The sequence below is a fragment of the Hyperolius riggenbachi genome, chromosome 1, assembly GCF_040937935.1.
Source record: "Hyperolius riggenbachi isolate aHypRig1 chromosome 1, aHypRig1.pri, whole genome shotgun sequence".
Lineage (NCBI taxonomy): Eukaryota > Metazoa > Chordata > Amphibia > Anura > Hyperoliidae > Hyperolius > Hyperolius riggenbachi.
In genome coordinates this window covers 625,416,129-625,429,006 of record NC_090646.1, presented here as the reverse complement: position 1 = coordinate 625,429,006, position 12,878 = coordinate 625,416,129, and the positions used below count along the sequence as shown (strand labels likewise).

The 12,878-nt window shown below is 44.7% G+C and overlaps 1 protein-coding gene across 3 annotated transcripts in view; it reads right to left on the bottom strand.

Annotated features, from left to right (window-relative positions):
- Window positions 1–1,796: 1,796 nt before the first annotated feature.
- LOC137529187 (complement component receptor 1-like protein) overlaps window positions 1,797–12,878 on the bottom strand; it is a 118,526-nt gene continuing 107,444 nt past the window's right edge. For all 3 annotated transcript variants that reach the window (XM_068251205.1, XM_068251206.1, XM_068251207.1), the window contains one exon: window positions 1,797–1,961. In XM_068251205.1, the coding sequence (XP_068107306.1) occupies window positions 1,949–1,961 (13 nt within the window). In that variant the 3' untranslated portion in view covers window positions 1,797–1,948. The remainder of the gene's footprint in view (window positions 1,962–12,878) is intronic.

Genomic DNA, 12,878 nt, shown 5'->3' with positions numbered 1-12,878 from the left:
TTTCTCAAAAACAACAAGGTCTTTTTGACTTGTGCCCACTACTTTCCATAAAGAGAGTCTGAAGCCAATTAAATTACCTGATTTTCTTGTACAGTTTACTTAAGCATTAAGATCAAAGCTGATTCGCCGCATTCCCGCAGCAGAACGAGGTATTTATTCCCCACTAAATGTACCTGGAAGAGGCAGAGCTTTGCGCAGTAGCTCTGCCTCTGCTCCAGTCATTCTCCACCGATCTCCGCCTCACCCCGCCCCTCTCAGTCTTCTTTCACTGAGAAGGGCAGGGAGAGGCAAAGATGGGCGGAGATTGACTGTACTGGAGGCAGAGCTACTGCGCAAAGCTCTGCCTCCCCCGGACAGCAAAATCTACGACCTGAAAAGTCGTGGAATTTTGCCTCGGGATTTTGGAGGGATAAATACCGCTAATAATCAGCTTTGATCTTCATGCTTAAGTTAACTGTACAAGAAAAAGAGGTAATTTAATTGGCTTCAGACGCTCTTTAGCAATTTTGGTGGCAATAGCATGTATGGGGTCTTTGGAATTAATTGCTAAAGTTGGCACAAAATTACACAAAAATTCATGTGAAAATTACACAAAATTACAAATGATTAGTTACAGACTAAATTAATTATGTATTTTTCCACAAAAATTGCGCATTACGATTTTGCATGGTTGTTGCAAATTTCGATGCAAAATTACATCCATGTGAAATTTGTGCTCATCACTAGTCACTGTTCTCCAAATGTGTAATAATAATAAGCCACTGCTATGACCCCATTCACTTTTTGAAGAATCTGGTGGTTTTTCTTCCACTATTGGAAATATTTTTTCTCTAAAGCCCCATTTCAGGCACAAACTGTTTCCTAAATCTGGGTAGTTAGTCAGTTAAAGAATTTGTTTTTATTTGTCAGTAAGGTCCCTGATCAGCAGATGTCAAATAAATCACTTGTAAGTTACCTTGTCAGGAGTCTAGGCACAGCCTGTTTCTGTACAGTAGACTGTATGTATTACAGGCTGCAGTTTTATCAGATTGATTCAGACTGTGCTTTTCATCTTTCAGTCTGAACAGTGGGATGATGCAATTCTGGCATCAGCAGCGCCCCCAGAGCCTGAAACAAAGCTTTTGTACTTTTCTTACAGTAACAATAACAACAATAACCTTTCTATATTGTTTTTCTCCCATAGGACTCAAAGCGCTTAGGCTCTCTCAGATTCAGTAATTAGTAGCAGGATGCAGTATTAACACAATAGAATTATTCTATGTGAAAATTTCACATTTTCAGGATGGCAGAATATTGACTACATATCTCACTTTTCCTATATAGGATTCCTAATTTTGTACTTATTCGTTGTTTTCTTGCTTCTTACATGTGCTTAAAGGGAACCTGAACTGAGTAAAATTATTTAAAATAAACACATGATGTAGCTGCAAATGAATATTACATACTAACCTCACCGTCAGTTCCTCTCAGAAGCTCACCATTTTCTTCTAACAATGATCCCTTCCAGTTACAAGAAGATTTTGTCAGAACTGAAACGTACCAGTTGCTGTCAGTTATATATCAGCTGCTGTCAGTTACAACTGAATGTGCAAAGTAATGTCCATGTTTCCCTATGGCTCAAGTCGATGATATAACAGTTTAACAGTGTGCTGACCAGGAAGCTGTTATAGGGTAATGGCCATTTTCAAAATGTAGGAAGGAGAATTCCATTGATCACAGTGGACAAATGGGACGCAGGAGAGGAGAAAGAGATTGATGAGCAGACTACATGGGAGGTAAGTATGACCTGTGTATGGTTATTTTGACTTTTTATTTTCAGTTCAGGTTCTTTTTAAAATACCAATAAAGCAAATGAATTTCACTTGAACATTTGAAAATTGATCTATATCGTGAGCTTGATGTAATGGGCCACCGGAGTAGGTTATTTCCCCCACCGCCCTGTTTCTTTTTATCCAAATGTGCTGTAAGACAAAACAGTTTACATATAATGGGATAATGGCCTTTTACTATAGGATATATATTCTCTATATACCATTCTTGGTTTCAGAGGCAGTACATTAAAATAAGTTGCCTAATTGATGCACCAGATGCATCCAACATTACGTTTACATACTTCTAAGACAGAAACTTACACCACAGAACTGATCAGAGCCAGACCTGCAGCATCACCCAAGCCTGACACAGCGAAACTACATAGCACTCATCTCCTTGGCCCTGTTCATTCTTTGCTATACACTTAGCAATTTTTGATTGATTCATGGGTCAATTTGATGACTTCATTTAACCTGCCAGTTATCTATCCAACTGATTCCCTTTCAGACAATTTCTCGCAGTTTATCAAACATCTGATCAGACATGTTGGAAAATCTTTATGTGATGGGGGATTAATAGATTTCTGCCTAGGATGGCATGTAGAGAAGGAATTGATCACTATAGGGATCAATTGGTGTATGGTATATTGGGCCCAATTGATCTGTGTGTAGCCAGCTTAACCAGTTGATGGCAATGTGACTTATTAAAATGTCCTGTTTGAGCCTGTTAAAGGGAACCTGAAGTGAGTAAAATTATTTAAAATAAACACATGAGGTAACTTCAAATGAACATTACATAGTTACCTTGCAATCAGTTCCTCTCAGAAGCTCACCATTTTCTTCTGACAATGATCCTTTCCAGTTCTGACAACATTTTGTCAGCACTGAAATATATCAGTTGCTGTCAGTTATATATCATTTGCTTTCAGTTACAGCTGAGAGGACAACCGATGTGCCAGGTAATGTCCATGTTTCCCTATGGCTGAAGTGGGCGATGTTACAGTTTAACAGTGTGCTGACTCAAAAACTGTTATGGGGTAATGGCCATTTTAAGGACGCAGGAGAGGAGAAAGAGATTGAGGAGTAGACTACACGGGAGGTAAGTATGACTTCTTTATGTTTATTTTGACTTTTAATTTTCAGTTCAGGTTTTCTTTAATGGCAACAGGACGTTTCAATAGGTTGCTCGGTCCCGCCACCACTACGCACGTGTGCGCGCCACCCACCGCAGTTACCCGTCGGGACTCCGTGTTCTGTGATTGGTCCTCTACCTAATCGCAATGCCTGGAATAAATAGACATGACCGCGATCAGTGGTCACGTCCATTCATAAAACAGGAAACAGTCACAGTATAGTAAAATGTAGAAAGAAAAAAGTGAACACTTCCTATAAATCGGGAGAGTGTTCACCAGCGCCATCTAGTGGCCAAAAAGTGTAATAACACATACAGGCAAATACTTACACATACACTTATTAACCCATTTGCGTTCCGTCGTTTTCACTTGAGCAATGTTCACCTCCCATTCATTAGCCTATAACTTTATCACTACTTATCACAATTAACTGATCTATATCTTGTTTTTTCCGCCACCAATTAGGCTTTCTTTGGGGGGTACATTTTGCTAAGAGACACTTTACTGTAAATTCATTTTAACAGGAAGAATAAGAAAAAAATGGAAAAAAATCATTATTTCTCAGTTTTCAGACATTATACTGTAGTTTTAAAATAATACATGCCTCCATAATTAAAACTCACATATTGTATTTGCCCATATGTCCCGGTTATTACACCGTTAAAATTATGTCCCTATCACAATGTATGGCGACAATATTTTATTTGGAAATAAAGGTGCATTTTTTCCGTTTTGCATCTATCACTATTTACAAGTTTAAAATAAAAAATGTATAGAAATATTTCATCTTTACATTGATATTTAAAAAGTTTAGACCTTTAGTTAAATATTTACATGTTTTTTTTTATTTACATGTTTTTTTTTTTATATTAAACATTTTATTTGGGTATTTTTGGGAGGGTGGAATGTAAACAGTACTTTTATAATGTAAATGTGTGTTGAGTTTTATTGTTTTTACTTTAAGTAGTAGTTTTACTTTTTGGCCACAAGATGGCGGCCATGAGTTTGTTTACATGACGTCACTCTAAGCGAGAGACGCATGGGGGACGCAACAGCCAGAAAAAGCGAAGCTTCCAAGAGAAGCTGTCGCTTTTTCTGCAGGGGAGAGGACTCAGCAATCGGGCACCATGGGCTAACGATCCGCGGCCGGGAGCACGCGTGATCGGCCGCGGGAGCGCACATGGTTCCTGGACGTAGTTTCTATGTCCAGGAACCAAAATAGGTTAAATATTAATAGAATTTATAACTTACACTTCCAAAGGCCCCCCCCCCCCCCCCCCCCGAAAAAAACGAACAAACACTTAAAGTGGAGTAAACTTTCATATAGTTTATAGGGCATTCTTCAAGCCAAATACTTTTTTTGTTTTGTTTTAATACTCTAATTCCCTATAAACTAAACGAGCCTCGCCCACAGCTCCTTTTGTGCCTTGGCACTGTGGCAAGGGCTTATGGGAGCTCAGTCTGGGCAGGAGGAGCAGGAGGTTGCTAGCCATTGATTTCAGAGGCCGAGGGGAGGAGGGAGGAGGAGAGGGGACTGAATTTACACACAGGCAAGCTGATAGCATCTCCAGCCCTCAGCCTGTGACATTCTGACAAACAGAACATGGCTGCCCTCATTGTATCACAGGAATAAATAATCATAAACTTTTGGAGCTGTTTTGTAATGATTGGTATAGCAAACAGAAGTCTGGTTATTGTGTGATCTGCAGTATCACCAATAAATCAGACACTATACCTGATTATATGGTGATCTGCAGAATCACCAATAATGCAGGTATAGCTAACAAGGTAATAGCAAGTGTACAGTGATTGGTGCAACAGTAATACTGATTAGTTTTGGCAGAACCTCACCAGAGGAACTGGTGGGTACTATCAGTAAGGAACCTCACCAGTGACAAGGGCTCACTGGTGAGTAGAGTGGTCAGACAGATCGGTTCGGCAACAGACAGGAGGATACAGTACAAAATCGGCAGGCAAAAGGATATAGGTATTTCAGGCAGAGTCAGCAACAGGATCAGATGGGCAAAAGTACAGAATCTTATAGTGTAAGAGTAGTCAGAAGAGAGCCAGAGTCATACACAGATAATCAAGCAATAATAACAGTAGTAATAAAGTAAATCCACATGGAGCAGGCACCAGCGATGAAAATAGTTGTCTCTTTATTGATCACATTGATTAAAATCAGCAGTGATATAACAACGACAGACCGCTGTTTCGAGCCATGGGGCTCTTTATCAAGTTGTCAAAACTGCAATACACACAATCACCTTCCACCACTCCTTATATACAAAAGTAGCACCAATCGGTGGTCAGTGTTTGAATCAACGAATCACAGTGCATAAACAGCATGGAGGACCTGATGGGGAACTGTGTGATACACCAAAAAACACACCCCCTAGATCAAACCACTCCCACTGAGTATGAATATTGGGAAAAATGTGCTTAAAAATTCTCACCTATTATAAACAAAATAATCTCCAGCTTCCCTGACTTCATATCTAGACATGGGGAGAGCTTCCAGCCAGCTACACGGTTTGCAATGTAAAAAACGCCGTTTTCGCCAGCTCCAGCCAATCAGCTTGTGACAAATGTTAACCAATGAAAGGCCCCTATGACTCCAAGCGGCGACCAATCCGCTTCAACATACGCATCAACCAATAGGCTATGCGTACGTCACAACGCGTCACACGCGGCGGCCAATCCGCATATACATATCACATGATGACTGTGGATTGGCCGCCTTCTTTGATATGCCTCGATATACGCATTGTCCATTGGCTGGTCTGCATATGTATGCGGATTGGTCGTCGCCTCCCAAGCGTCGTGTTATACGCGTTGCCCATTTGCCGGCCCGCTCGTATATGCGGATTGGCCGCCGCGTGTGACGCGTTGTGACGTACGCATGGCCCATTGGCTGATGCGTATGTTGAGGCGGATTGGTCGTTGCCTCTCAAGCGTCGTGTTTTACGCGTTGCCCATTGGCCAGGCCGCATGTATATGCGGATTGGCCGCCGCATGTGACGCGTTGTGACGTACGCATAGCCTATTGGTTGATGCGTATGTTGAAGCGGATTGGTCGCTGCTTGGAGTCATAGGGGCCTTTCATTGGTTAACATTTGCCACAAGCTGATTGGCTGGAGCTGGCGAAAACGGCGTTTTTTACATTGCAAACCGTGTAGCTGGCTGGAAGCTCTCCCCATGTCCAGATATGAAGTCAGGGAAGCTGGAGATTATTTTGTTTATAATAGGTGAGAATTTTTAAGCACATTTTTCCCAATATTCATACTCAGTGGGAGTGGTTTGATCTAGGGGGTGTGTTTTTTGGTGTATCACACAGTTCCCCGTCAGGTCCTCCATGCTGTTTATGCACTGTGATTCGTTGATTCAAACACTGACCACCGATTGGTGCTACTTTTGTATATAAGGAGTGGTGGAAGGTGATTGTGTGTATTGCAGTTTTGACAACTTGATAAAGAGCCCCATGGCTCGAAACAGCGGTCTGTCGTTGTTATATCACTGCTGATTTTAATCAATGTGATCAATAAAGAGACAACTATTTTCATCGCTGGTGCCTGCTCCATTGGGATTCACTGAATTAACGGCTCCAGTGGTGTGGAACGCCATAAGCTTGGGCACACGTTTCTCCCTACATTGGATGGGTGCTGATCCAAAACCTTTTTTGTGTTTAACAGTAGTAATAACAATTCCTAGTCTTGTGTGAAATCCTGGTTTCCTCCCAGATCAAAGCACACCGGACCTATCTAAGGTCTGAGTGCTAACACCAAGTATTCGCAACAGCAGACAGTTTGCAAGTGATTCTCGGAGGCTTAAGAAGCGGAGGAGACCCCTCGGCCACGCCCACGCCCATCAGCCAATCCGAGCTGCCGAGAGTCTCCTCTGACGTCAGCCGACCGGCAGGTCAGCTGACGCGCCTCCTCCCCGCATAAAGGTCCTGTCTGTGCGCGCGCGACAAAGCCACCCTATGAGCCACTGACAATCCCCTCGGCGTGCTAGACGCCGGAGAGACAGGAGAAACGCCCGACAGGGAAACCAAAGCAGCTGCGCGGGCATCCTGACTTCCCTCAGCTGCATCTCCACAGAATGTTACATGTTTGCAGCTAGATATGTTGTGTAAACTATCTAAACTTTAGATAAGATTTACAGTATAGACAAGTTACTTGTTATAGTTCGTTTTTCATATCGCATCCGCTCACTTAAGGACCAGCCTATTTTCCTGATATCGGTGCTGCGTGGGTTCTCCAGCCCGCAGCACCGCTCAGGATTTAGCCAAGGCGATCAGACTTCCCCCCCTTTTTTCCCCACTAGGGGGATGTCCTGCTGGGGGGGGGGGGGGGGTCTGATCGCCGCCGGCTTGCTGTGCTTTGCGGGGGGGGGGCTCTTCAAAGCCCCACCGGCAGCGTCTTCTTCGCGCTCCCTCCCTCTCCCTCCATACCTCTCACGTCATGGGCTGCGCAGGTCGGATATCCGTCCTGCGCATTGTAGGATAGGCTTCAGCCTGCCAGATCTGGCTTACGGCGCTGCTGCGCAGAAACGCCGTATGACGTAAACAGTGGGGATTTCTTCCCCGCGTGTTTACATTACGTGTGCGAGCCGCGATCGGCGGCTCGCACACTGTTCACGGAGACACCCTCCGTGAACTGGCATGGAAAGGCCGCTCTGTTTCCATGCTATACCACTAACGACCCGCTGACGCCTATCGGCGTTAGGCGGTCGTTAAGTGGTTAAAAAAAAAACAGTTTAAAAAAAAATTGCATAAATAGTTGCCTTAGGGACTCAGCTTTTTTTAATCTATATTTTATCAGGGAAAATTACTTTTACTTTACTACATAGGGGCTTGTAATTATGAACCGGACAAAAAAACAACAAAACTGAAAAATACCATCTATATTTCCAAATAATATATTGTCGCCATACATTGTGATAGGGACATAATTTAAACGATTTAATAATCGGGGCAAATAAAATGTGTCGGTTTTATCCACACGAAAACGTTTCATTTTAAAACTATAATGGCCAAAATTTGAGAAATAATGTATTTTTTCCATTATTTTCTTATTTTTCCCGTTAAAACGCATTTAGAATAAAAAAAATTCTTAGTAAAATGTACTAACCCACAGAAAGCCTAATTAGTGTTGAAAAAAACAAGGTATAGATCATTTTTTTATGATAAGTAATAATAAAAGGTAGGAGCACTGACAGGTGAAAATTGCCCTGGTCCGTTAGGGTAAAAACCCCTTGGGGTGAACTGGTTAAAGGGAGTCTAAAGCAAAGGGGAAAAAAAACAGACCAGATACTTACCTAAGGAGCGGAAAGGCTCTGGGTCCTATACAGGCATCCCACTCCTCTGACGATCCCCGCGTTCCAACGCTGGATCCCGCACTAGCAGTCTCTGACAGATGAGTCGCGCTGGAACCAGGGCCGAGTCTGGGCGGGTGCTGTGGGTGCATTGCACCCAGGCGCCTGTCTCCGACAGGCGCCGCCCGGCCGCCGCTCACCCCCTCTGGCCGCGGCTCCCTCCCTCCCTGTGGCCGCCGCTCCCTCCCTCCCTCTAGCTGCCGCGTCACTGCTCAGACCTCGATCAGTCGTGCGGGCGCTAGGACCTAGCACACCGCACTGATATGTGGAAGTGACATCACTTCCGCATATAGAGCGGGTGCGTCCGGCGCCCGCTCTTACTGGTCGGGTCGCCGCTGATCCTGAGGTCTGCAAGGTGAGGGGGGAGCGGCGGCGGCTAGAGGGGGGAGCTCCCTGTCACTTACTACTCAAATGGGCTCTCTGTCACTCACTGCCTAAAGGGACTCCCTGTCACTCACTACTCAAACGGGCTCCCAGTCACTCACTGCCTAAAGGGGCTCCCTGTCACTCACTGCCTAAAAGGGCTCCCGGTCACTCACTGCCTAAAGGGGCTCCCTGTCACTCACTGCCTAAAGGGGCTCCCTGTCACTCACTGCCTAAAGGGGGTCCAGGCTGGCTACATATACTGGGGACACTGGCTGTTTGTCATTATGTGCATTTACTGGTGAAAAGCTGTCTCTTATTATGTGCATTTACTGGTGAAAAGCTGTCTCTTATTATGTGCATTTACTGGTGAAAAGCTGTCTCTTATTATGTGCATTTACTGGTGAAAAGCTGTCTCTTATTATGTGCATTTACTGGTGAAAAGCGGTCTCTTATCATATGCATTTACTGGTGAAAAGCTGTCTCTTATTATGTGCATTTACTGGTGAAAAGCGGTCTCTTATTATTTGCATTTACTGGTGAAAAGTGGTCTCTTATTATGTGCATTTACTGGTGAAAAGTGGTCTCTTATTATGTGCATTTACTGATGAAAGGCTGTCTCTTATGTGCATTTAGTGGGGAAATTTTGTGAGTAAAAATAATCTTTTGTCAGTAAAAAATAACGTGAAAGGTTGGCAACACTGGCAGGCTGCGTGGCGCACGCTTGGGCTTGGCGGGGGGAGGAGCCGACGACAGCGAGCGAGAGTAGGGTGGCCGCAGGCAGCCTTAAATACGCAGCGTGTGACTGCGTCGCACTCGCAGAGCCTCTCAACCTGAGTCAGTCCAGAGACTAGCAGACTGGCAGGCAGCCAAAGCCAGCCAGGAGCAAGTCCATGAAAGAGGGGTAGGAAAGGAGTATCACATAAATGCGTAAAGAGGTGGAAGGTGTGGGTGTGATTTGGCAGGACATGGGTGTGGTTTGGCGCGGTTAATTTAACCACTCCCATAGGCGCCAGAGAAAATCTTGTACCCAGGTGCCAGGCACCCCAGGCTCACCCCTGGCTGGAACTAACGGACCATGAGAGGAACGGGAAGGCTCTATAGGACCCTGAACCTTTCCTCTACATAGATAAGTATCTTTTTTCCTTTTTTTTTGCAATCGCTTCTGCCTCACTTTAATGTGAACCTGAGGTGGCACGAATAAAAAAATATATATACTTACCTAGGTAGAGTCTTGCCACACATGGACCCTTTGAACATATTCGACAAGAGCTTGTTGGATATGTTCCCTTGGCTACGCTCCTTGTTGTATAGGAGCATGGCCATAGTGCGTCTGCATAAGTACAGCCATGCCTGCGCAGAAAGCTGAAGCCAGTCATCCATCCGCACAGGCGCAGCCGTACTTGCAGGCACAGTGCGGAAGTACTTGTGCACAAAGAGGAATGCTGCTGTCAGCTGTCAGAGGGCTCGTGTGGTCTTTTTGAGGAGGACGTGGGACACGTCTCTGGAGGATCCAAAGGCTTCCCTCTTCTCAGGTAAGTACAGTATATATTTTTCTTTATTCGTGGTGCCTCAGGTTTAAGTGCAAATAACTCCCGGAACAGTGTGTTCTGGGATCCTCGGCATGAAATGTACTGTTTTTGTGTTTTTTTTTTTATTTGATACACATAAATTTACACTATCGATAGATTGATACATAACTGTGAACTTTGTGTCCGGGCTTCCAGGTGGTAATGACCCATCAGAGGCGGCCTTAGAGTACGTGAGGCCTGGGGCAAGTGTCATATGTGGGGCCTAGAGCCATAAATGCAGGCCATCTACCATACCACCATGCTCACAGGCTTGTCCACTTCTAATGCAGTACGCCTTATTATTGTTTAAAAACAATTACGATTGTTAAAGGCCACTAAGCTAACCAATAATCTGCAGATGGGTACTAAGTTAGCTAGGGAGCTTGGGATGGGTACTAGGCTAGCTGGGGCACTACGGATGGGTACCAGGCTGGCTGGGGAGCTAAGGATAGGTAGAAGCTGGCTGGGGTGCTTGGGATACATACAGGTTGGCTGTGGGCGAAAGTGGGCGGAGACTTACCGCGTTCCAGCCGCAAGGGATGCTCCGCTCTGTGCGCGGCTAGTCTGGTCTTCTAGCCGCACACAGAGCGGAGCGTCCCTTGCGGCTGGAAGAAGGCGGAAAGTCTCCGCCCACTTTCGCCGCCGGGCCGACACTTCAAAACGCTGTAGGGGAGAGGCAAGAAGGGGAGCACGAAGGTGAGGGGGGGGGGGGGGAGATGTCCGCCCATCCCCGCTGTCCCCATAGCTCGCCTTCTCTGTGCTGCTCCCTCCACACAAGCCAGCGTTCACTCTGAAGGAAAAGTGGGTGGACGCCGCTCACCCGCGTCCAAGCAGGACTCGACCCCTGTTTTAACCCTTGAAAATCTTCTGAAAAGTCAGGGGTCTTCTTATACGCCGGGTGTCATTGATGCCAGGTGATACGCCCTATCCTGTTACCGTCTCTCAGATCTCGCTGCTGAGGACTGTAGTGAAGCGGCGCATGCGCACATGTGTGGGATGTAAGAGGCAGAGAAGGAGGTAAATAGGATACAAGGGTTGGCCAGAAGGGTGAAAGAGGCGTGTTTTATGGGCACAGCACAATCTATTCTTCCATACCGCTCTGACAAACAGGGAGACAGGGAGAGCTTAATCCACTTAGGGAGAGTTGACCTATCCAACCAGTCAATTGACTATATACTGTTATATACTGGGTAACACATACAATACAGCACCAGTATATGTTCATAAATAGCACCAGTATGTGATGTTCTTTTTATTTTAATTTGGTGTGTGTTGGAAGAGGGGTAGTCTTATACAGCGAGTATATCCCAAACTCTATATTTTAACTGGAAAAGTTAGGGGGTCGTCTTATACGCCCAGTCGTCTTATACGCCGGAATATACGGTATACATAATTCTTGTAAAAATGAAGCACTTTTTTATTACATTATTTTCGCTGGAGTTCCTCTTTAAAGGGAACCTGAACTGAGTAAAATTATTTAAAATAAACACATGATGTAACTTCAAATGAACATTACATAGTTAACTTGCCGTCAGTTCCTCTCAGAAGCTCACCATTTTCTTCTGACAATGATCCCTTCCAGTTCTGACAACATTTTGTCAGAACTGAAATATATCAGTTGCAGTCAGTTATAAATCAGTTGCTGTCAGTAATAGCTGAGAGGACAACTGATGTGCCAGGTAATGTCCATGTTTCTCTATGGCTCAAGTGGGCAATGTTATAGTTTAACTGTGTGCTGACTATGGGGTAATGGCTATTTTCAAAATGGAGGATGGAGAATTCCCTTGATCACAGTGGACAAACAAGACACAGGACAGGAGAAAGAGATTGAGGAGTAGACTACACAGGAGGTAAGTATGACTTGTGTATGTTTATTTTAACTTTTAATTTTCAGTTCAGGTTTTCTTAAGTGTGAACTGTGCCACAGGAAAACATGGGCATTACTTTGGAAATCCGTTTTCTTTCAGTTACAACTGAGAGATTATTAAAGAGGAACTGTCGCGAAAATCTTAAAATTTAAAACACATACAAATAAGAAGTACATTTCTTCCAGAGTAAAATGAGCCATACTTTGCTTTTCTCCTAGGTTGCTGTCACTTACAGCAGTTAGTAAAAATATGACATTACCGACAGGTTTTGGGCCAGTCCATATCTCCACAGGGGAATCTCAGCATGGTGTTTATGCTTTATGAAGACAATCCCTGAAAAAGATTTATACACTGATGCTGGCCAGCCTCCCTGCTTGCTGCACACATCTTTGGCAGTTGGACGGAGTGACTGCCATTCACTAAGTGCTTTTAAAGAGAGTCTGAAGCGAGAATACATCTCGCTTCAGACCTCATAGATAGCAGGGGCACGTGTGCCCCTGCTAAACCGCCGATATCCCGCGGCTTAACGGGGTAGCGCTTCCTGGTTGGGGCAGGACTAACCGCCGCAGCCCTGCCCCACGCGCGTCTGTCATCGCGTATCTCCGCCTCTCCCCCGCCCCTCTCAGTCTTCCTTCACTGAGAGGGGCGGGGGATAGAGATGTGCGTAATGACGTAATTACGATTTCGCGAAATTTCGCGTAATTAGTGTAATTACGATTATGGCCGTAAGTACATAATCGTAATGAAGAAGGATTT